Source organism: Trachinotus anak, unplaced genomic scaffold, assembly GCF_046630095.1.
Source record: "Trachinotus anak isolate AG129_WGS33_773 ecotype Australia unplaced genomic scaffold, CSIRO_AGI_Tana_v1 ptg000028l, whole genome shotgun sequence".
In the NCBI taxonomy this organism is placed as follows: domain Eukaryota; kingdom Metazoa; phylum Chordata; class Actinopteri; order Carangiformes; family Carangidae; genus Trachinotus; species Trachinotus anak.
The window spans coordinates 20,282,012-20,302,937 of NW_027273879.1; the positions used below are offsets into that span (position 1 = coordinate 20,282,012).

At 41.1% G+C, this 20,926-nt stretch overlaps 1 protein-coding gene across 4 annotated transcripts in view; it reads right to left on the reverse strand.

Moving 5' to 3' along the window:
* Positions 1 to 20,926, reverse strand: part of LOC139611920 (WD repeat-containing protein 7) — a 122,388-nt gene that overhangs the window by 100,739 nt on the left and 723 nt on the right. For 2 of the 4 annotated variants that reach the window (XM_071466955.1, XM_071466952.1), the window contains exons 2-13: positions 19,150 to 19,321; positions 18,732 to 18,838; positions 17,816 to 17,894; positions 17,167 to 17,341; positions 15,706 to 15,782; positions 14,438 to 14,557; positions 14,178 to 14,323; positions 13,848 to 13,950; positions 4,181 to 4,328; positions 2,546 to 2,661; positions 2,181 to 2,313; positions 67 to 287 (exon numbers count right to left, since the gene is read on the reverse strand). In XM_071466955.1, coding sequence (XP_071323056.1) covers positions 67 to 287; positions 2,181 to 2,313; positions 2,546 to 2,661; positions 4,181 to 4,328; positions 13,848 to 13,950; positions 14,178 to 14,323; positions 14,438 to 14,557; positions 15,706 to 15,782; positions 17,167 to 17,341; positions 17,816 to 17,894; positions 18,732 to 18,838; positions 19,150 to 19,308 — 1,584 coding nt within the window. In that variant the 5' untranslated portion in view covers positions 19,309 to 19,321. Of the gene's footprint in view, positions 1 to 66; positions 288 to 2,180; positions 2,314 to 2,545; positions 2,662 to 4,180; positions 4,329 to 13,847; positions 13,951 to 14,177; positions 14,324 to 14,437; positions 14,558 to 15,705; positions 15,783 to 17,166; positions 17,342 to 17,815; positions 17,895 to 18,731; positions 18,839 to 19,149; positions 19,322 to 20,627; positions 20,702 to 20,926 lie in introns of all 4 variants that reach the window. The other 2 variants (XM_071466953.1, XM_071466954.1) reach the window with 2 other exon arrangements.

Here is a 20,926-nt window from a genome sequence, read left to right on the forward strand (position 1 = left end):
GCACAAGACTGAACATGAAAAGGAGAGAGAAAAGTGAAAAACAAAGGTGTGTGTCAGAGGTCTTACGCTGCAGTTTTCCGGGGGGATGATGAGCTGGGTAATCTCTCCTCCGTGGACACAGAAGATGTGCTTCATCTCTCCAGTGAAAATGTCCCAGACGATGACAGAGAAGTCCACTCCTCCAGATACCAGTGAGCGCTGGTCGTAGCGGGGGGAGATCTGGTACGGATACAGGACGCACGTCACCTTGTTCCTGTGACCTCGCAGGGTACGATGGGGCGGCCAGCCTGCAGGACGGACGGACACAGAGTGGACATGAGACAGATACTGGGGATAGACGATGGGATGAAAACCACTGGAGTCAGCAGCAGATTTTTTTTTTTTTTAGAGATTTAGGCCTTAAGTTTGAAAGCAGTTAACAGGTGTTCAGAGAAAAAGTCACATCCGATGCACCTTTTTGAGCTGATTCCTTGAATATATGGAAGAAGCTTCTTTACTTAAGTCTACGTTCTTGTGTTTCTTCATTTGTCTTTAAAAATTCTGCAAACGATCATCACCCCCATCAACCTTGGACTTATCCACTGTGACCAGCCGCACAAATGACACTGACAGAGCTGGTAAAGACTTTATGGATGTTTTGACAGTCCACCAGCTGATCAGGATTTGAGCCGGTTGTCCCCATGGACAGTCTGCCTGTCCTCGGGTCTCATCTTTCTCTGTCTGAGGCCTTTTTAGCCAAAAAAAGTGTGTGAGTGTTTCAGTGGAGGAAATTCTGGAGGATCGCTTTCACCTGAATGCTGCATACTGCACTGTGTAATCTCACATGTGGGCAGTGCCTGTGTCTTTGTACACATGGGGAGGACCAATGGTTTAATAGGAGGGGCTTGAAATTTCTTGATTTGAAATAATGAGATGAATGAAATTACTGCTGATTACTCACTAAACAATTCAAATTGATCTTTTGAATAAAAGTAATTAGTAGACCAGTAGAATTCTCAGCATGCATTGCTTGGATCTTTCCAGAAATTCTTCCTTCTCACAGTTTGAAGAAAACAGAAACCTGTTGTATGTATTTAATTCATGTAACTTTTCATATAGTTTTTTTCTTTCTCTCTGACAGTTTGAATAACGCTAACCATGATGAACGTTAGTGTCCACTTCAGGCCTTACCTCCCGTACAGTGTACACATCTTATAAAACAAAGCCAGAGGGAGCAGACACATGTTTTTGGTACTAGCTCTGATATGTGTCTGCAGTAAACTTCTTTTCTAAACTTGGATTGAGCTCAGTTTGTTTTAGATTCTAACAGCTCGTGATCTAACTGTGAGAAAATCATTCAAGTTTAGCTCAGTTACCTTACATTTTTAAGGCAGCAAGGGAAGTTTTTAAGTTGAACTAGTTTAAAAGGTTTTACAATGTACATGTCAAGGCTCATGTTTAACTACAATTACCGCCTGGAGGTTGCATCCCTCCAAGAACCAGCCATGGTGCAGGAAATATGGTTATGGTATCTCTCCTTCCTGAGTTACAGCACTGAATAATGTCCAGAAGTGTTTTTTGCAGAACATTGTGATGTCACAGTGACCTTTGACCATTGACCACCAAATTCTAATCCCTTCATCTTTGAGTCCAACTGGACATTTGTGCCAAATTTGAAGACGATCATTCAAGGTGTTATTGAGATATTGCGTTCATGAGAATGGAACAGACAGACGGAGAATTCTGGTCATAGTTCAGTGATAAAATCCTAACACACTGCGGGGCCTCACTCCTGGAGCTCGTATCAGTGTTGATGACACTGGACAGCAGCTGACTTTGCTGGCATTCATTACCCGAGCAGAGAGCACAGAGCAGTGAGCAGAAACCAGCCCTGCTCTCCTTTTCCATCACAGTTACAGTTGCAGTGGTTATTTTGAGACCTGGTTTATAAAAGTGTGTAACCTCTCATACCATTCATCTCAAACAAAAACGCTTTTACTGACACACAGGAGGCTCAACTGTCCTCAACTACTGCCTCAAATCTTCAACGTTAAGGGGGCGGCTCTAGTTTTCAAAGTACAAATGAGATGGTTACTGTTAACGAGCCTAGTTTTTTACAGCCCAGTAAATGTCATCATGATGATTAAGCTTCTATTCCCTCGTCCCCAGATGTTCCTCCCCTCCCTGGGTCCCTCCCTCACCTCTGCGGAGCATGTGCTCTCCCTGCAGTAGCTGAACGATGGCGGTCTGAGTGGCAGGAACCAGGATGATGCTGCCGTCTTCTCTCCCACACACCAGTCGACCCTGAGAGGGGATGTATACGCTGGCTGTCACCTGAGGAATGAAACAAGACACAACAACCAAACTGTAAGGGAACCTTATTATCCAATTAGATACATTTGAGCGGGCTGCAATTATAACGAGATGTGAACTGATGTTTTTGTTTTACTTGATTTGCCGTTTTCCAGTTTTGAATCTGTGAAATTATAAATGTATGAGTACCTTCTTTAAACATCTCATTTTGGTCAAGAACTAAAAACAAGTGTTACATTGTCTGGGTTCAAACCTTGATGGGTTCTTCTTTGCCAGGCAGGACACTGAGCTGGTCGATGATCCCAGCGGACACAGGGGTCAACTTATCAAACGCCTCTTGGAGACTGATGGTGGACGACACCTGCAGCTCTGCAGAGAGAGAGAGATAGAGTCAAAGGCAAAGCATAATAACAAAACAGTATAAGAGCAGAACAAAAACACAGATTCTAAAACCAATAATATGTAATTAAAGTGTAAGATTAAAAGATTAAATGAAGGCAGCTTTCGGCTTCTCTTTAAAATCAGTTACAGTTTGGGCAGATTTGATCTCCATTGGGAGCTGGCTGGAGTACTTTGTTCTCTTTTCTTAGTTTTAGTCAGAACCACAGCAGCAGCATCTGAATAAGCTGTAGCTGTCTAATGGTCTTATTTGGTCAACCAGTAAGGAGAGTATAAAGGCATGAATACATAAGTTTTGGTTAGACGCAAAGTTTCTGACCCTACCTATGTTTTTAAGATGCCAAAACACAGATTTAGTTGTAGCTTTGATGTGGTCACTGAAACTAAGATCCCCATCCATGATTACACTGAGGTTTTTAAGAGCCCTGGACTCCAGGTAGGTACTAAGTTCCTTCTCCGACCCAAATAAAACTACCTCAGTCTTGTCTTTATCTAATCAAGGGACGTTTTGTTGCATCCAGCCATTCACTTTTTCAAGGCACAGACAGAAAGAGTCAACGGGACTGAAATCATTTGGAGAAAGAGCTAAATAAATCTGCGTCTTGTCTGCATAACTATGATAAGCCACCTTGTGCCAAAAGAGAGAGAAATATTATATAAACATTAACTTAAGGCAGAGAAAAAGAGCAGAGACACTAGAGAAAATGCCATATATTAATGAGCGTCACTGTTGTTCAGGCCCTTGTTTCTAATTAAATGGATCACAATGTGAGATACATGAATATCTGGGTGGCTTGTCACCTCTCAGTTTACAGGTTCTGAGAGAAAAAGGTTTAAAAATATTTAAATAAAAGAAACCGATTTTTAATATATTATCACTCATAATGTTATCACTTAACATTTTTTGTCATCAATTCTTTGTTTTTGGTTTGATCAATAAAAACTTGATGTATTACTATGAATAAAATGTAAAAGAAAGTGCTGTTGACACTGGAGGCCACTGTTCCTCTTCCTGACATTTTTACAACATTAAATTCATACTACCTCATATATGAGCCTGTAGAAAACACAGAATATAAATGATATTGACTGTAGCTGTCATCTTCATCATCATTAGCACTAGATGTCACTCAGCCTTGTGTTTCAACACCATTGACTCTAGGAATTTATTTCTCTACCAACTTCATACAACACCCAACAAAAGCTCATCTGAAAGAGACAGATGTCAACTCATTGCTAAACATGTTGAAGGCGTATGTTATTACCTGTAGTTTACTTTTTTTTATTGTATATTTTTTTTTTAGGTCAATGGATTCGTTACTTTGTCTTTTTAACCCCTTAATTTTTCAGGATTATTAAGAGTATATACAGAGGACAAGCAGTTTGCTTGTTTTCATCTGTGTTTTTTTTTTTAATATAATAATGCAACCAACAGCCTGACGAGTCTTCTTGAGAAATGATCGCGCCACATGAGTCAAGGCGTCCTCACCAGCAGCAGTCGACAGCGGCTGCAGAGGCGAGGTGTCCGGGATGCTCCACAGGGACAGCCTGCCCGCTGAGTCTCCCTGGATCAGCAGCTTGTGGAAAGGCTCACGCCGGCCGAAGAAGAAGTGAGTCACAGGAGGACAGATAAGGAGCTGGAGGATGGCGGCAAAAAGAAAAAAAATTATCAACAACTGAACACCTGATGCCCAAAATCCATCAGACCAACTCTGTCTCTTCAGGGATTAGAGTGTTTTTCCCCAAAAGACTAAATAAATAGTTTCGTTTTTTTCTAGGTCTGAGGGCCATGTGAAGCAGACATGTTTGGTTGTCTTCATACAACTACCAACATCATACAGCAAAATGCTGGGAAACGGGAACAAACACGTCTGATTCACCTGGACCTCTGACTCCTCTGCAGGGTGAACATATAAAAAATCATTTGGCCATTTGAGCAAATGCTGACCGATTCAGGCGAACTGTTTGTACTGCGGCTTTCTGTCAGACGGGCTTAAAGAAACAGCAGCACGCTGCCATGAGGTGTAAAGATGAAATAAAACCAAATGTAGCCACTGCAGAAGTCCACCTTAACTGTGCTCCGCCAAGGTGGGGTTAAAACTACGGGTCCAGATAAGATGAGAGTCATGGGCCAAATCACCAGTGTCCTCCCAGTTGCTCATACAAAATAAAACCTTAATATAACCACCTACTACAGTGGCCCTGAGAGCTCAACCCACTGCAGCTTAAGAAAACACATATATTCATTTTGTGATGCAAATACTTGTGTTGTAAGTCTTTGAAGTGCATTTGTGTATTTGGTTGCATGTGTTTCTGAAGTTGTAGTGTCTCGAGCTCTCAGGCCACTGTACTATTTGTGGCCAAATATTTAATAAATTGTAATTCCTCAGCTTTCTAACGTGACATCTGGAGTCACATGACTTTCACCATATTTGTCCCTCTAGTGTCTCCAGGACGACTGGCTCAGGTGTCTTCTACACCGGCTACCTCGGTTCATCACCAGGTGAGTTTCCCTTTGCTGGGTTCGGCAGCGCTGTGAGGTGAAATGTCCACTGAAGGAAATCATGGACAAAATCAAGAGCCATAGACATGGACAGCTGTGTCAAATCTATCACTCTGGATACATGAAAGCCTGACGGGTTCAAACATGATGTAGGAAACTCACCAGGGCTTCGGTGTAAAAGTAGGACCAGGTGAAAGACAAGGTCAGTTTTGTCAAGAATCACAGAAACTTGGGCTGATTTTTATTTCGTCATTAGACAGCCCAGAGACCAATCAGAAGTCTGACCTGCTCATTGGTTCTGGACATCTTGATAAAACTGACCTCCCCTGGAGAAAACACCTACAGCTGGATTTATAACATATAATTTCCATTTTAACATTTTGACAGGTAACGTGATCAGGTCAGAGGTCACTGAGGAACAATGGAGGAGATGGGAGGAGGGCAGCATAGCTTTTTTTACCACAAAAGGGACAATCCACCCCTAAACAGAACTAACTTGTGCTATTCCAAACTCTAGATTTAGCTCAGTTGTTAAAGGTTGGTTGGAAAACCAAGTAAAACAAGACCAGGTCAGAACCTAGTTTATGGCTGGACCACAGTGGAGGTTATTTGCATTCTGCCCAGTATCAGCTGGTTTCAGCCTTTATCTGTTGCTGTGCTCACATATTCTGCACTCTTTTATCTTAATACAGCTGAATTCAAAGCTGCTCTCATTCACGTGTGTATCTGCTTCTGTTGTCATGACAACAGAACAAGTTTGAAATGGTGACTGAAAACACGGCACATCAGGACATGTTAACCAGCAGTTATACCGTATGTACTTGTAAAATGATCACAGAGAGAGTTCGAGCCAAATCGTTTTGAAAGAGCGACGACAAACGGGGAAACTCCAACACTCGGGTCGACAAGTCAAAATAACCTCCTGCTCTAAACACTTGTCCTTCACCTCCATGGAAAACGTCATGAAGAAGAATTCATCCGGAAAGACAACTGTGCAGGGGGAGAGAATCCAACTGAACCTACATTGGGATTTTCTTTAAACCAACTTTATTTATAACACAAGGACGATAAATAGTTCTTTCCTAACAACAAACGCAAAACAAACAGTGTGAACCATTGAGTTGATCCATTAAAATATGAATTCAATAAAAATAAGCAGGTAGGGGCCCGAACGAATTATACTCAGACATAAGTAGACTATAGAGAAAATTGTTTTTTCTTTTAGTTTTAAAACAACATTTATCTATGGATTGTTATGACGATGATAAAGATGATGACTCCTAACTGGGTTTGAAAGAGAATCAAATCTATATTTATGGATTTGGAGCTCAGAAAAAGGAGATAAGATAGGAAGCACTGAAGCTCATTTCCTTATTATTTACAGACCAGCTCTTATCATGGCTCCCACGTAGATATTTCTGGGTCACTTCAGTTAGTTAGGAACCTTCCTGAGCAATAAAGACTTTTCGACCGCAGCCTCGGCCTATCAGTGGTGTAACCTTGTCACTCAGTCACGCAGCATTTGACTGTGTCATTGTGGTTCCAGCCAAAAATGATCAAAACAACTAAAAAGTCATTCAATGCCTTCAATGCCTGTGAAGAAGTATTGTGGAGTTTTATTCATGTTTAGACTTGCTAACGTCTATGAAAGGACTTTGACACGTGAGAATGTAGCTCCTTGCTATGATTATGGCCACAGCAGTGATGTGCACCAGAGAAGAAAAATATGTAACATCCACGATCGAGCTGAGCAAACATCTGAGGGCCATTACCCCTCTCAAAGCAGAGGTAAACAAACACTAGCTCTCCTCTTACAATTAACAGGACAACTTCTGTTGTTTACAAGAGCTTGGCCACACCCGGCCAAATGACACATTTTGTTTCATTAGTAAGTTCCTTCTTCACTGCAGGAGCTTAATAAAACATGATGTAATCATTGTTACAGGTTGAGTTTCTCAAACTGCTCAAGTTTTAATATTGATAGAGCATTTGATTAGAGTTTATGAAACAGAAGAGCAAAAGTTAAAAGTTCAGGGTGCAGGAGGCCCGAGGTTACAGGTTGTCAGGTTTCTGCAGTGGAGGACCACTAACGTGTGTGTTTGACCAAATCTAGTCCCACAGTAAAACATTTGATTCTAGGACGAAAGCTTCAGCACTGAAACACACAGTGTGTAACTTCTGCCTCTAGGAGTTTCTATATCAAAGCAAAAACAGTGAACGAAAGACGTGTTGAGTGACGTCATAAAATAGTGGGATCATGGGAGTTGTTGTCTTCACCACCATTGCCACGAGCTTCTCCCCAGTCTTTCAGTGTCATTCAGGAGGTTCTTACCAGAAGCTGAATTATCCACAGAGGTCCCCTCCTCTCCACAACAAAGGGACCAGGCAATAAACAACAGTAGAAATACCGTATAAAGCAGTTTCACTTTAAAAATCACCAATGCTCTTCAGCGACACAGACATCTCTGTCTGAACTTTGGCTTTTTTCTCTTATAACTTCAGATCCAGACGGCCGATGACTAAAATCCTTAAAAATTGATAAAAGTCAAGTTTGAGTTTCTGGCAGACAAACACAACACTGACACATGAGCATCGAGGATATGACGTCATTGACAGGTGACCAATGAAACGGAGCGTTAAAATCACAGATTTCTCTGGCTTGAGAATTGATGGAAACATTTGGGATAATGTAAGAACAACAACTCAACTACATATATAACATAGGTCTTGTCCTATTTAGACATTTTAATGTAGAAAAGTTACATTTCATAACTTTAATGCCAATTGATCAACTCTGAAGTTCTGTTTCTGGGTGGATTTCCTCTTAGATTTTTTGCGGATTTAGAATAAACAGATTGAAGCTGGATCTCAGCAGGGACAGGAAGTTAGCTGCAGTGGACAAAATCATGCTGTTGCAGGGACTCCTGATCTGACTGCTCGTTTGCCCAGTTCATGACACATGTGGCTACGGTCAAAAGGATGTAGACAAATATCCTGGTTTGAAGCCTTATTGTGATGAAAGATTCCACAACCAATGAGCCAGGTTCCTTAAAAATGCCGTGGACTGTCTTTCTGCCGGCAGGTGGAGTGTTTTTCCTGCTAATCCAACATAGTAATAATGATAAATATGAGAGCTAGTGAACCTCTGCGTGTGTAAGAAGGATGGGCTGCCATCACCACAGCAACTACAACATTTAAAGAGGTACAGACGTGGGGATTGGCCGAGGGGTGCGGTGTGCACCACGATCAGTTAGTTTGGCTCATTTGAACGCCGTGGATAATCTACGCAAAGTGCCACCAAATGTTGTCTTTAAACACACAATCACTCATAAACCAACACACACAAACCAAAACACATCTTGATACAAGATGTTAATACATCAGTGAGTGTTATGTTTAGAGCAGACAGCAGGAGAGAGGCAGAGAGAGAATATCAACACTTGGTGACCTGTTAGGTTTTTTGTGTTTCTTTTGACTGGCTCTGGGCAGCAGGTTGGCGGGGTTTTCACTGATTCATCTGGATATAAAAATAGTGTAACATTTGTGGTGTTTTAAACAAACAGTTGTTGCTACATTGTCCTCATTTCACAGTCAGTTGCACAATATGCGAACAAGTTGTGTAAGCCATCCTGTAAAGTCTCGACTAACAGCTGGTATTCAAATAACTGATGGACAAAAAGGCCAGTTGTAACATAACACACTCACTCCTGATGTCTTTTAAAAAAAAAAGACATCAGGAGTGAGTGTGTTATGTTGTTTCTTTGATCAGGATTTAGTTACTGAAACTTCTGCTTATGTTTGAGAGATTCTGTTCCTATAAGCCAGTGGGTCTCAAAGTGGGGTCTGGGGACCCCCAGGGGTCCTTGAGGGGGTTCCTGGGGGTCTTCCATCCATAAGTGACACAATGACAGAATGTATGACTATTTTGGTCATAGATTTTAAACACTTTCTGTAGTAACACATCTAAAAGTAAAAGTCTTATCAGATGGAGGACCCTGGGAAAAAAGCTTATCAAACAGGGGTCCATGATCTTATCTGTGTCAGTTTAAGGCTCCTTGATGTGAAAAAGTTTGAGAACCACAGCTTCAAGCCACTGGAAGGAGATGCATCTGTGCAGAAAGTTACGAGCAACTGAAGAACTGCCAGTTAGAAGCAACAAGAATTATTTACTGACTTCAAGCGATATTCCAGAGAAGGTCAGTATGACATGAATGTTGTTCCCTTCATGGAATTATTCTATGGAAATATATATTACCCTAAATTCAGCAAATCTGCAAATTAAAACAAGCAGATCAGAAACCAGGAGGGCTTCTTACTAAAATATGAGAGAATTTATTTATAAATGAGATAAAATCAGCGATAAAGAACTTTCTCTGTCAAATAAAGGCCTGATACTCTTTGCAGTTAAGGTGAATCAACAATGCGTGGGGATGTCACATCATAAAAGTGAGCACACAGGAAAGCCCCACCCACCTGGTGTCCAAACAAGGATGTAACAAACACAAGAAACTGCATTCAGGTCTGTTGGCCACACACACACACACAAACACCACTACCTCTGGTCCTACCTGTATCAGATACTGTATTTAAACATAAATCAAATATGTAAATATACTGAGCTTCAGATTTGCATAAGAAATGAATGAAACTGCTGGTGACTTTTCCTTATCTGAATCTTGTCACACAGATAAAGCTCAACACTTTCATGTCCCCAAAAATATCTAGTGTGCATCGTAAACTAGTTTTGTTTTGAGGTTTTTAATCCCAAGCAACAGGTGCCTGGTGAAGATCAGCAAACCAATCACAGTGCTCCTGTCACTCCTGGTTTGTCATCATCTCAGGGACTCAGCAGGTCATTGTTTCGGTTAAAAAGCAGCTTGGGGACTTTGCATGCATCTTCATCAGTATGAAGACAGATGAGGAGGGTGATGGTGCTTTTGGAGGAGGAACATTTGTTTTAGTGGGAGGAGAGCATGAAACCAGGTGAACCAGAATGAGTTCAGTCTGTCAGGCAGGCAGGAAGGAAAACAAAGAGCGGAGCAAACAAAACTGGCAGTTCACCTTCGATGTCATCGACTCAGCGGCTCACACTCCTACGCCAACACTTTGAAAATGACTCTGAAGGCTCACAAACACCTGAAGATATACACTTCTAATCCTCTCATGCTTTCACACATTTAATGTTTTCTGCTAATTATGGTGTTCCACAAAAGTCCTATGGCCCAGTGTTTTCAGAATACATTTTATGCATGCTAAGTCAAGTTATGAAGTTCAATAATATCATGATATTTCCTGTCATATGCAATATTTTTTATAATATTGAAAAAAAAAAATTATTTTTTTTTGCAGTTTTACTCAGTCTACCCTGCTGCAGAGTCCAAACCTCATTTCGCTCCTTTGCTTACTGTATTTTGTACCTCAGCTTATAACAGAAACAAAAAATTCAATAATATATTAATATGTTATATGAAAACTCCTGAACCATTAAACACAATAATATAATTACATATTTCTTATTTTTATTATGAGTATTAATAGTAAACATTTTCTGTTCTTTACTAAATGGTTCTTCTCTGAACAGTAAATGCCTGTCACGCTTTAAAATGTCACTATTATGCATATTAAACTTTCCTGCCTCCCAAGTTCATGAGAACGTTTTTCCCCTTTCTGTAAGTCGCTTTGGATAAAAGCGTCTGCTAAATGACTAAATGACTAAATATTAAGATTTTTTGTCTCTACATTGTTTAGAAATGTATAACAATAAATAGCAGGAGGTCAAATTTCCTTTAAGCCTCTCTCATTTACAGGTAACAGGGATTGAACACATGATAGCTGAACAATATGTTCGAATGTAAGCCCTACAGATGTTGGTTAATAAACTGAATGTGCCTTAAATCTGGTGCTATGTCATTCAGAATTTATCTGCTTTGTTTTCTGAAATGCACCACATTAGTTAGTATGGTGCTTTAGAGAGAATAACGATACACAACATGAAAATGCCTCTGTGTCCCTGTTTATTGCCACAGTGCAGGGTGAGTGTGAACCGCAGAGTGGATGTCAGTGTTTTGGCTACCGTTCTCACAGTTTGCTCCTCTCGTCCAGTAGTCACTTTCTGGCTGAGCTGCAAAGTCACAATTAAGAAAAACTTTCTCCTGAAAAGTTGGCTGGAAACTTTCCCCCAGCAACGACTCAAAACTAGTTAAAATCTTCAGTGTTTTCATCTTAAAGATGAATTTAACGCCTCAGCCTGATCTTAACATTTCTCCTCATGTTGACTGATGCCAACTGCACCATACCACTGTTTCTGCACACATTTGGAATTCAGGCTGTTCCTGCTGATCATTTTCAAAACCATCCATCAGTGTTCCTTTCAGGCAATCACTGGTTTCAGTCAATTTCAACCAAAAAGCAGCTTTAAACTTGCTGCAGAGAGATAATCCATAGGACACTTTAATACCCTTTGTACACCAGGTATAAGCAGGTTTTTTTGAATGTGGGTAAATCCACTAAAACTCCTTTTACACTGCCAGCTATGTTTGCTGAAAAGGACACACACAACTGCAGGGAGCAATGTCATCACATGCAGTTCAAGAGTACACAGATGCAAACGCAGAGGAGAAAGAGTGAGCTGCTAGCTGCTGTACAGACTCCTAAAATGGATCCGTAGTGTCTCATCCCCGAGTTGATGCTCCTGTCAGTGTCGAAGCCTCCATGTGAGACGTTCCGATCTGTGATTGCATGTTTTTGAAACTTATTTCAGGGCTGCAACTCACTCTTTCATCCCTGAGTGCAGTGTAGCCGCAGCATTTCTGGTTTAACATCACCGTGCTGGGCAGGTCGCAAGTGTGTTTACAGTGTTTGATCTCTGAGAGATGTTACAGCACGGAGAAGAGGTGAAAATTAGCGTGTTCACCTGGGTGTTTTGTTTACATCATTGCTGATTGGAGCCAGAGCCATAAATACTCAGCTCCACTGCAGAGTCATTTGACTGGGGTGTGAATGCCAATTTTAAACTTGTCCATTGCTGACAAAAGCCCAACATTAGCAGCTTTTAGTGGGTTTTAGACCAGTAGAAAAGGGGCTTAAGTTCAAACAGTTTATTCAGGTTTACACGCAGTTTATACACCAAAAGAAGAGTGGATGGTACCACACAGCTAATAAGCCATGTTGTTTCCTCTATTTTGACGCCTGCTATGTTCCAAATTTGGGTGTCAAAGTTCACCGAAGCTGAATTCAACACAAGAAAATGCACTAATTTCTACCAATAATATTAGTGAATTCACTGATTGCAGCAAGTCCATTGGAACTAACTGATCAGCATGAAATTTGACCATTTTAAATCCTAGTGTGATTTGGTCTTTTTAATACAAAAACACCAGCCAACCATATTCACATTATCTTTTATGTGACGTCCATGTTTGGTTATTGGTCATCTTCTGGGCAGGAGATAATGCTGGATATTCAACAACACGATGAAGAAAGAACAATTTGTAGTGAATGGTTTAAAACATGCTAAACCAGTGGTATGGTCCTTTTCAAACTGTATAATGCTTTGCTTTAATTTTGATTGTTTTTAAAACAGCATATCTGAACTAAATGCAACTAAAATGGTTTATTAGTTTTATGTCCATTTTAGCTTTTGCAGCTCAGCCAAGAAGGTAACAACCTTCTTCTTCTTCCCGTCTTTGCTTTTCTAAGTGCATTTTCTGGGGCTTACTGGCGCCTCTAGAGGCTGGTGGTGGTATAGCGGCTCTGGGGTGTAGAGCTCCAAGTCGCAACCGCTGGCAGGGAGGCACATCACCTCCACAACCACCTCATCCTCACCTCCATCTCCTTCCTTTTGAGAGGAGCGAGGAGGTCAGAGGAAGGGGTGGGGGAGGGGGCACGGTAGCATCAGAAGACAGAACAATTAAAGGAACAACAAAAATAACAAAAGGCACAGATGACAAATTAATATCTAGGAGACAATAAATTATAAATACGCACATAACAACATACTGAAGGTCCAAAATGAAATCATAAATACAAACAAAACTCCAGGGGTCAGGTTCGCACACACATGGATTAAACACAACCCTTCACCATCTGATTCAACATTAAAACCCACTGATTCATTTTAGTTAAGAGTTTGTAGATTTTATGTTTATATTTAACTAAGAGCTGATATTCAAAGAATGTGTAATCCATGTGCCTGAAGTGAGCCCTGGGAATATGATTCATTTTCAGTCTGGTGCTATGAACCAACTAATTACAGTCCTTTGCGTATGTATGTAAAACAAATTTTGACAGTGCGAGTCACACACAAAACGTTCTAGCAGTATTACAGCTGACTGTTTGAAGAACCATGCTAGTTTTTGTGTTTGTGTGTTTTATGTCTGCCTATAAATTCAAGATAGCAGCTACTGCATGTTGATATTGTTTAGCCTCAGGTATCGATGTATCTCTGTAAACAGGTACCTAATAGCTAAATCATCAGCAACTGCATGCGTCTATTATTGGTGGTAACATTTGGTGGAATCAGGTGAGGTTAAGTCCAAACTAAGTATGTGAAAGACCAAAATATCCTTAACGAGAAACTTCTACAACAGCTACAACTAAGGACTCAGCTGTGTCTGATGTTTCAGATGGACAGAGTGAAGGACGGAGGACTGACCTGTTTGTCTGAGCGGTTAGCGATGCTGTAGACCAGAGGAGGGATCGAGCCTTCTTTGGTTTTCCCAACGTCACTGCGGAAATGTTCACTAGCAGGCAGACAACTGGGGAAAACACACACACACACATACACACACACAAAATAAGTCTAAGCTTAGGACATGATCAGATAAATCAACAGATGTCTACAATCTCTGCCTGTACAGCTCACATCACTTTAGCTGAGCATCACTGTGAGTCTTTTCTCCTCTTCTGTGGATGTGTTTATACCATCAGAAGTTAGCGAGCAGTGACATGAGGCTTGCCTGGCGGGCAGTGATGTGACGTTTACCTGGCAGGCAGCTTGTAGATGTAACTGCAGCCATCTTCCGTCCAGATGATGACTTTGTCTGCAGCAATGAACTCTCCTCCAGTCCAGGCCTGGTCGTTGTCACTGGGCACTGAGCAAAGCAACGAGTAGTCACCTGCATCAAACACCTGACACATACACACACAAGGAAGAGAGATACACACACAGTATTTATTAATAAAGGCTATCATCTCAGTCCATGGCTGAATACTCAGGTGTGTAGTGGTCCTGTAGGCCCTTACCCTCCAGTACTTGGAGCAGACCACCAGCAGGCTGCTCTGAGTGAAGGTGCAGAAGGAAATACTCTGACAGCCCTGACAGTAGATGGGTTTGGACTCTTCCTCAAACACTGGGTCCAGGTCCTGAACAAACACACAACTTATAAATTAGAGCCTGAGCTGATTAATAATTGAGACAGGAAAAAAAACATAGTAATGATCCGGTGATATTTGTTAAGTGGTCTTTTTGTGGGGGTTTGGGGGCAAGGTTAATATCAATAACTACAACAAAAAATATTTTCATTAACTGAAATGAAAGCTTCATAGAAAAAAACATTAACTAACTGAAACTGTATTGTATGTTAACAAAACTAAAATAAACGAATATTATAGAGAAAATGTTTTTAGTTTTCATCTTAGTCAGTTTATTTCATACATCAGCCTGGTGTTTTAGTGGAGATGAAGCAGAATCTCACAGCTGATTGGCTCTCAGTGTCCGACCAGTACATTTTAAGTGTCTAACCATTCACTGTGTTAATGATGTCAAGTGCTTGATGTGAGTCTGATGGGTTTTTTCAAGTGTTTTTTTCTCAGACTGACTCGACCTGGTTCTCACCTCAGAAACACAATCACACACATTTTACACTTCAGGCTGCATCTTGTGTCGACTGTTTTCTTGTTTGTGTCCAGATCTACATTTTTTGCTGTTGTTGTGTTGAATTTTTTTGCTTAATGACATAAACACACTGACTAACAAACATCTTTTCTAGTCTTCTTTTGTGGATGGTTGTTCATCTGTCCTCAGTTAAAACATATTAAAATGGTTTGATGTTGAGTTTTTACTACAAAATACTTTTTCTGACCTTTTTGAATCTGACAATCTCAGACAAATTAAAAAAAACTAAAGCTAACACTGAAACTAATAAAATATAAACTAAAAGTAATCATTTTCAAAAAATAGAAACTAAACTAAACAAACAAACCAGCTTTAAAAACTAATTAAAACTAAAATGAAATTGAAAAGAAATAGTCTAAACAAAATAAAAGTAAAAACTAATGAAAAATCCAGCACTAATATAACCTGGGCTGGGGGTGGGGGTAGGGGTGGGAGTATGTGGGGTTGGATTTCAGGTGTATTTGCATTTGTGTAAATCTAAACTAACACAAAACTTTTTCACAATACTCATAAGCAACACTGTAAAGACCTTTGTTCACTTTAACCCATTTTTCAATCAGTGCACATCTGACACAAGACTTGACGTTTGATTTGAAACCAGCAAACGGCGGTGTACCTGCATCCTGCTGACCTCAGCTGTGATGATCCAGACCTTCAAAATCCCCGTCACCGACACGGCCACCACTGTGTCCTCTACAGAGAGACGGCAGATCAGTCAGTATCACATGAGGAATCCAACGGCCATCAACACTTAACATGACGGCAGAACATACGTGCTAACTTTTAACATGTTAGTGCAACATCATATTAGCATTGGTGTCTTTATGGCTGCAGCTCCATTCAAACTGGGGGGGATCACTGGAAGTAGAAATGTCAAAATATTTCATATTGTTCAAAATAAAACTATGATTGAAATATGTTCTAGTTATTTAATGATTGTATGTTTTCAGAGGCCATTATTTCTGCCAGTAGTTCTTTGCCACAGCAGAAACACAAGTGTTGCTAATCACACTCTGTTCTGTTCAAGTGTCCCAGTGAGTCATGTCAGTGTGACGAGGAATCAACATGAACAACAGGATCCAGCTAAATGGAATTCAGCCATCAATAGTTTCATCATGTGCTTTTTCTACAGCGGCATGTCAAAATGCCTTCAATGACAAAGAAAATGTGGTGAGTAAAGGTTGATCAGTGTCTAAATTCAATTCAATTTTATTTGTATAGCGCCAAATCATAATATACATTATCTCAAGGCACTTTACAGGGTAAGGTCAAGACCTTACGAGCAAGCACTTGGCGACAGGGGGGAGGAAAAACTCCCTTTTAACAGGAAGAAACCTCCAACAGAACCGGGCTCAGGGTGGGCAGCCGTCTGCCTCGACCGGTTGGGTTTAGGAGAAGATAAAAAGAGGGGGTGGGGGGAGGAGAGAGGAGAGAAGAGAGAGAGAGAGAGACCAGGAACAGCTGTGTAGGTAATGGTGTTATCAATAATAATGACAGATAACAGTGGTTAATAGTAAAGATGAGTAGTGGTGGATCTGGATCCTGCTGCTCCCGAGGCAGAGATACCTGCAGAATTTACAGTGTACAAAAATACAAACAGAACATTGTATCTAATCTGATACCAAGTGTCCACCCTACCCACCTGTCCATCCACCAGACCTACACCACTGAATAAAAGTTAGTCATTCCTGACGACTACCAACATAAATATCATGGGATTTATAATCTATATATAATATTATGGGACATTCTCTGCTTTTCTATAAATGCCAAGAATGGCTGCAAAATTACACAGAACTTCAGAACAGACCATGAAAAGAGTATCTTGTCCTCTCTAGCCTGAGATATTACATAACCTCTTTGATCCAATGAGAATACACAGGGGAGAGAGGGTCTTTCCATCTGAACAGTATGAGCCGAGTGCAGAAGGCCAGCATGTTGCTTGGTGAGTAATGGCTGGTATTATTTTGTACTTCTTGACTGATGATAATTAGCAGCAGGAAACGGGAGCTTTATAAGACATCAGCCCATCAGTTTCATCTGCAAAGTCTCCTCCAGCTCCACCTGCGTCTCTCACCTTGTGTGCGGTGGGAGCGGATGATGCTCATGGAGCTGATCCAGTCAGGAGAGATCTTTGACACCAGCGAGTACAGGACCTCCAGGCTGGTGGCATCCACCACAAGGATTTCTGGGTAATGGCCGTTACAAAGCAGACGTCCCTCCCTTTGAGTGCTGACGGTGAATTGATAGAACTGGAGAACCGCAGAGGACACGGAGGGAAGACAGACAAAAACCAACCGGTGACGACAGACGACAACAGGAGACGACAAAAGATCAAATGATCTTCCAGCAGCTTCAAAGGCAAAAACCCTTTCCTGGTGTGCTTTTAATGTGAAAAATGGGCTGGTCACAATAAAAGGCTACTCTAAAATGGGCAGTTTTATTTTGACAGGGGACATTTATTAGTCTTAGATTTTATACTTCATCTAATGAAAAAAGGGTGCAAAAAAAAAACAAATGTTGCATTTATATTTTTGTTCAGTCTATATTACAATTAATGTACCATGTGAGCTACTGTAATACTGTGGAACCAACAGCACTGCACTCAGTGTTCTTAAGCTGTCCTTCATTAGCTTTGTACTTTATGTGATATTGTGAGACTTTATGTGAGTATTTAAATCCCAGCTTTTATTTGAGAGTTGACAGGGTGTGAGCGTGGGTCTCACCTGTATACCAGTGTGAGCACAGGCCAGCTTGGTGAACTCAATGCAGCGTCCATCGTTCACATCCCATAAACACATCTCCCTGAAACATGAGCAAACTGGAGTCAGACCTGAATTCTGTAGTTAAACAAACAAGCAGAGGTTTGTACCAAGACGCAAGTTCAGCATACCCAGGATAAGTTTTCATTATCTGGCTTAACTTAAACTAACACTGTCCGTCCTGATAACCTGCACAATGAAGCTGGTTATCAACTGGTTCAGTTAACCCTGGGTTCACCTGTCGAGCTACGAACGCGCTCATGTGAAAGAGGCGGAGTTTTTAATTATAAGCAACATTGTCAGAACCATAAAGTACTTAATATGATGTGAGAAAAAAACGCTGATACCTGCTGTTAATTTTGGTTGTAGCGACTTCCAAAAGTGACATTCAACAAGGTGAAATTAAACAATATGATCACATGACCAGAATAATAAAGAAACTATAATATTTTAATACTGTTGTTTACTGCCCTCAGCAGTGATAATGGTCACACTGGTCAAGTCAGTTTATTTGTAGAGATGAAAAACAACAGATGTTGTCTTACAGAGTCTTACAGAGAACACTTTAATATGAGTGCATTAATATGCTGCATCCTTCTGTGTATTGTCCCTGTGCTACAAACACTGATACACTGATGAGTCACTTTAAGTGAATGATTCCAACTTTGATAATTCATGAAACCTTTCAGGCGTTTTGTCAAGTGACACTACAAAACATCAACATGACAACAATGACAAAATAAGAGACAACACATCACATCCGACAGGTCTGTAAGTGACAACTAAAAATAAATGATTAATAGTGAAATTAATTTAGTTAACTGTGTTGATGCCATTTCACAGTAAGAGGTGTGTGTGTGTGTGATAAAAATGTACCCACCCACTCTCTGATGCACTGACGATGTACTGCTTTTCACTACATGCACTGGCTTTGGACAGACAGGTGATGGAGGCTGTATGTCCAAACAACATGGCTCTGGGACAAATCTGAGGAGAGGAGAGGAAGAGGAAGAGGGAGAGGAGAGGAGAGGAGAGGAGAGGAGAGGAGAGGAGAGGAGAGGAGAGGAGAGGAGAGGAGAGGAAGAGGAGAGGACAGGAGATGCGAGGAGAGGAGAGGACAGGAAGAGGAAGAGGAGAGGAGATGAGAGGAGAGGAGAGGAGACAAGTGAAGGTTAAAATAAGATGATGAGAAGCAGAATAAATAATAGAAAAAAAACACTGCAGGTTGATAACAAACACACCCGCCCTCTAACATCACCACCATTTTCATCAACCAATACCTTCACCCTTAACAGTACCTCCAGCTCAGGTGTCATGTCCCAGAGGCAGATCTGTCCATCATGGCAGCCGGTGATAATGGTGCTGAAGTCATCCATCACCAGCAGGCTGCTGATGCAGTGGGTGGGAGCCGTGCGGCCCCATAGCACTATGGGTAGAACCAGGCTGTTCCCAGACATTATGGTGATGTGTCTGGAGAGAGAGACAGAGTTAAAACGAGAGACCAAACAAACACAATGAGATGGAGACAGAGATCAAAATGATAAATCTGAAGAGCAGCAGCACAAACTGCTCAGCAGCGACCAAAACTAAAGCCTGAGCTCACCGACCATATCTGACAACCTGTGCTGTGAATACATAGCAGTGTTGTGCAGATGGATAAACTGTTGTTCGTCAAGGACTAGTTCCATCACAGAGCTCCTCCTACAACCACAAATTGTCATTGTTACATGTACGTTTGTGGTCAGACAAACAAGCTGTACCCTGCTAATTCCTACTTAAGAGGGGTGAGTCAGGCTAGCTGTTTCCCCCTGCTGACAGTCTTTATGCTAAGCTAGGCTAACCACGTCTGGCTCTGTACCCGACACACAGACATGAGTGTGGCATTGATCTGTTCATCTCAGTCTTGGAAAGACAACAAACAAAAAAGTGCATGTCCCGTGGCTGACCTAATGTAAAACAAACTGGAGGAAGTTTTGATCCTGTGGCCATGAGATTGTGAGCAGCTGAGAGATGAGACGATCAGTTTACTCTGTCCACTGTGACTTATAAAGGCACATGGACTTTCTAACATGTGTCTTCATGGCATTGGACACTGTTGGTCAGCAGGTGCACTTTAAAACTTTCATCTTTAACATATTTTTGAAGTGTGTGTTAAAGCAAAAGTATTGAGGCAGGTTGTTTTGATGCCTCACTTCACCACGCTAACAATAGAGTCTGACGAAAATCATCAGACCCACACAAAGGCAATCTCAAGGATGTGGCCAGCACATGTTAAAGTTTTTGACTGTGTCAGATGCCTCAAAGCACTGAACCACTTTCAACATAGTGGTTTCATAATGATATATCACATTCCCCCTGTGGTAGCTGTTGGAACTAAACTTTGTGACTCGCTCGATCACTGGATCACTTTCTGAGGTCATTCATCAGAGCAAATCTTTCCCTCTCATTATTTGCAGAGTTGCACTGATATCATGTTTTCGGATCTGATCATGGTACCAGTACCTTCAATAAGGGACTGACAGGTGCTGAGTACAGATTCCAGGCATTAATGCTGTAGTCAGTGGTACGCAATGAAATGCAATTATGAAATAAATGCATGTATCAAATATGCTTGCTCATGCTGTGGAGCAGGGGTGGGTATTTATCATTTAATATTGCAATGCCAATACATATATATTATGATGATATATTATGATGTATATTGTCTTGAAAAATCGATTGACAAACCAACACAGGTAAAAGGACCAGATGGGAGTGACCTGATCCAGTGAAATACCTCAAAAACCAAAGCACTTCATCATGACCTGCTCACTGATTCGCATCCTTGTCCTCAATGGTCCTCAGCGTAGCCTCAGTGGTGTAACAGGAGTGGGCAAAATAATATATAAAACAAAGCATCAGACAGTATGATGCGACACAGTTGAAGAACATCACAAACTACAGCCTCCAGGTGATTATAGAGTGAGTCAACACCTCTCTGATACATCCATGAGGGTTCAGGACCATTGTATTGGACTGCATTACTTCTAGCTAAGGGTATGTATCCAACAATATTAGCTAGTAGTTTAGCTAGTG